This window comes from Grampus griseus, assembly GCF_964374135.1.
Source record: "Grampus griseus genome assembly, chromosome: 8".
Lineage (NCBI taxonomy): Eukaryota > Metazoa > Chordata > Mammalia > Artiodactyla > Delphinidae > Grampus > Grampus griseus.
The window spans coordinates 10482283-10486415 of NC_139002.1; the positions used below are offsets into that span (position 1 = coordinate 10482283).

At 46.9% G+C, this 4133-nt stretch overlaps 1 protein-coding gene across 1 annotated transcript; it reads left to right on the forward strand.

The window, feature by feature from the left end:
* Positions 1–316: 316 nt before the first annotated feature.
* LOC309825638 (glutamate dehydrogenase 1, mitochondrial-like) lies at positions 317–3369 on the forward strand (the record flags this gene model as incomplete). Its single annotated transcript, XM_082659285.1, is given in 5 exon segments — positions 317–330; positions 1668–2518; positions 2521–2910; positions 2913–3335; positions 3338–3369. Coding segments are annotated over 5 exon segments (1710 nt in total).
* Between the last annotated feature and the right edge of the window lie 764 nt (positions 3370–4133).

The following is a 4133-nucleotide window of genomic DNA, read 5'->3' on the forward strand; positions in this document are numbered from 1 at the left end:
ACCATTCCTGTTTGATACACTGCCATGTATTCCCAGTACCTAGAACAGTGTGTAGGCTAAGGGGGGTTCGGTAATACTGAATTAATGAATAAATATGCCCAGCCTGTTTTGATGGGGATACTCCCACTTGAGAAAGAAAGCAATAGAGAAGAAAGCAGATGCATGAGGAGGGAAGAACAATATTCCTGCATTTTAAAAACCTTGTCTTAGTCGGCTTGGGCTGCTATAACAAAACACTATAGACTGGGTGGCCTAAACCACAGAAATCTCTTTTCTCACAGTTCTTGAGGCTGAAAGTCGAAGATCAAGTACCAGCATGGTTGAGCTCTGGTAAGGCTCTCCTCCTGGCTTGCAGATGGCCTCCTTCTCGCTGTGTCCTCACAGGGCCTCTCCTCGATGTGTAAGTGTGTGTGTGTGTGTGTGTGTGTGTGTAGAGTGCTCTCTCTTCCTCTTCTTAGAAGCTGCCAATCCTATCAGATTAGGTCTCCACCCTTATGAGCTTATTTAACCCTAAGTACCTCCTAACAGTCCCAGTTCCAAATACAGTCACATTGGGTATTAGGGCTTCACTGTACGAGTTTTGGGAAGGACACAATTCGGTCCATAGCACCCTGACCCCAGATGTGCCTTAAACTTTTCAGTGACGTGAAGCAATACTTTCTTCTGCTTATTTTCTGCCTTAAACCGGATTGAGTTTGGTTTCTTAAAAACCAAATTTAAAAGAAGCCTAACCACTCCCCAACAAAAAAGACAAACAACCCAATTTGAAAAATGGGCTAAGAGTGGTCCAGTGAGTAAGACTCTGCACTCCCAATGCAGGGGGTCCAGGTTCGATCCCTGGTCAGGGAACTAGATCCTGCATGCATGCTGCAACTGAGTCCGCACACCGCAACTAAGAAGTCCGCATGCTGCAACTAAAGATCCCACATGCTGCAACTAAGACCCGGCACAGCCTAAAATAAATAAATAAATAATTTTTTTTAATGTTTTTTAAAAATGGGCTAAGAATGGAAGAGACAATTCTCCAAAGAAGGTATACAAATGGCCAGTAAGCACACAGCATGACTAGTCATGGAGAAATGCAAATCAAAACCACAGTGAGATACTACTTCATTTGTATTAGGATGGCTAATAGCCACACCAAAAAATGTTCTCATTGTAGTAATATTGTAACATTGTTGACCAGGTTGTATAGAAATGAGAACACTTGTGCATTGCTGGTGGGAATATTAAATAGTGCAGCTGCTGTGAAGACGGTATGATAATTCCTCAAAAAGTTAAACACAGAATTGCATATGATCCAGCCGTTCTACTTCCAGGTGTACAGCCAAAAGAAATGAAAGCAGGACCCCAAATGGATATTCGTACACCAATGTGCATATCAGCATTACTCGCAATAGCCAAAAGGTGAAAATAATGCACGTGTCCATTAACAGATGAATGGATAGGGACTTCCCTGGCGGTCCAGTGATTAGGACTCAGCGCTTTCACTGCGGCGGCCCCAGGTTCAATCCCTGGTTGAGAAACTAAAATTCTGCAAGCTGCGCGGCTCGGCAAAAAAAACCCCAAACAGATGAATAAACAAAATGTTCTATATACATATGATGAAATATTTTTCAGCCTTAAAAAAGAAGGAGCTCCTTCTGTCCGTCCCCGGCCTGTGAGAGCGCATCTCCTCCGCGGCCTTCTTCCTGCCGCCTGTACCGGTGCCTGGGCGAAGCGCTGCTGCTGTCCCGCGTCAGGCCCGCAGTCCTAGGCTCGGCAGCGGCCGACTCGGCCGCACTGCTGGGCCGGGCCGCTGGCAGCCCGCCGCCACCGCCCCTGCAGCCGGGGCTCGCGCCGCCCGGCCGGCGACAGTACAGCAAGGCGGCGGCCGACCGCGAGGACGACCCCAACTTCTTCAAGACGGTGGAGGGCTTCTTGGACCGCGGCGCCAGCATCGTGGAGGACAAGCTGGTGGAGGACCTCAAGACCCGGGAGAGCGAGGAACAGAAGCGGAACCGGGTGCGTGGCGTCCTGCGGATCGTCAAGCCCTGCAACCATGTGCTGAGCCTGTCCTTCCCCATCCGGCGCGACGGCGGCTCCTGGGAGGTCGTCGAGGGCTACCGGACGCAGCACAGCCAGCACCGCACGCCCTGCAAGGGAGGTATCCGTTACAGCACTGATGTGAGTGTACATGAAGTAAAAGCTCTGGCTTCTCTGCTGGCATGTAAGTGTGCAGTGGTCGATGTGCTATTTGGGGCTGCCAAAGCCAGTGTTAAGATCAATCCCAAGAACTATACCGATAATGACTTGGAAAACATCACAAGGAGGTTCACCATGGAGCTGGCGAAGAAGGGCTTTATTGGTCCTGGCATTGATGTACTCGCCCCAGACATGAGCACGGGCGAGCGGGAGGTGTCCTGGATTGCTGACACCTATGCTAGCACCATAGGGCACTATGATATTAACGCCCATGCCTGTGTTACCGGTAAGCCCATCAGACAGGGTGGAATCCACGGACGGATCTTTGCTGCTGGTCATTCCATGGGATTGAAAACTTCATCAATGAAACTTCTTACATGAGTATTTTAGGAATGACACCAGGATTTGGAGAGAAAACATTTGTTGTTCAGGGATTTGGTAATGTGGGCCTGCCCTCTATGAGATATTTACATCATTTTGGTGCTAACTGTGTTGGTGTTGGTGAATCTGATGGGAGCATATGGAATCCAGATGGTATTGACCCAAAGGAACTGGAAGACTTAAAATTACAACATGGAACAATCCTGGGCTTTCCCAAAGCAAAGATCTATGAAGGGAGCATCTTGGAGGCGGACTGTGACATATTGATCCTTGCTGCCAGCGAGAAGCAGCTGACCAAGTCCAATACACCCAGAGTCAAAGCCAAGATCATTGCTGAAGGTGCCAACGACCGACAACTCCAGAAGCTGGTAAGATTTTCCTAGAGAGGAACGTCATGGTTATTCCAGATCTCTACTTGAATGCTGGAGGAGTGACAGTATCTTACTTTGAGTGGCTGAAGAATCTAAATCATGTCAGCTCTGGCCGTTTGACCTTCAAATATGAATGGGATTCTAACTACCACTTGCTCATGTCTGTTCAAGAGAGTTTGGAAAGGAAATTTGGAAAGCATGGTGGAACTGTTCCCATTGTACCCACAGCAGAGTTCCAAGACAGGATATCGGGTGCCTCTGAGAAAGACGTCGTGCACTCTGGCTTAGCTTACACCATGGAGCGCTCTGCCAGGCAAGTCATGCGCACAGCCGTGAGGTATAACCTAGGCTTGGACCCGAGAACAGCTGCCTATGTCAACGCCATCGAGAAAGTCTTCAAGGTTACAATGAAGCTGGTGTGACCTTCACATAGACCGGACGGGACTGTGGCTGACTGCTTCACTACCCTCCTCACCTCTTCATCCGCAGACCTATCACAAGTTTACATGTAACCACAGAAATCCCTCTCTCATGACTTAATAGATAACGGACACCATTTTCAACAAGTCAATCCAAATCAGCCCCTTAAGAAAAAAAGTTAGGGGATCATATATAAGCTAATAAGTGATAGTAGAAATTAGCTATGTCCGAGAGCCCTTTGGGCATTTTGCCTTTAAATAAAGTCTTTTCCCTCTGCCTGTGCTGCCTTTGCTCCATGGCTGTTTCCCAGCACAGTCAGCTGTAGCCCTGGGAAAACTCCTTTTGTCCAAGAGCAGTCAGTCCCTTGCCACTTCAGCTCGGGACAGATCTATCAGGTGCTTTGACACGTTTAAGAAGCAGGTATATGGCATTTTCAGGAGGTAGCATGGTCCTCAAGTGAGTTATTGGTATTTCACAGCAGCAAAATAACTCAGTTTTACAGGTTACAAACAAAAAAACCTTTCTCTGTATGCATTTTATTCTTTTAGAATAAAATAAGTACATGCTGCTGTAATAAAATTGCCTTTAATCACTTAACAAGCCTAAACTTGACTCAAGCAGTGAATGTCTGTAAACATAATAAATGAAAAAAGCTAGTATTTTTATAACATAAAGCACTCTCATTTATAACTTATCAATTGCATATTGTCATCCAGCAAAAATAAAAAGCCTGGTAGACCATTAAGTTATCTTCATACCTGCAAACGATGGAGGTTA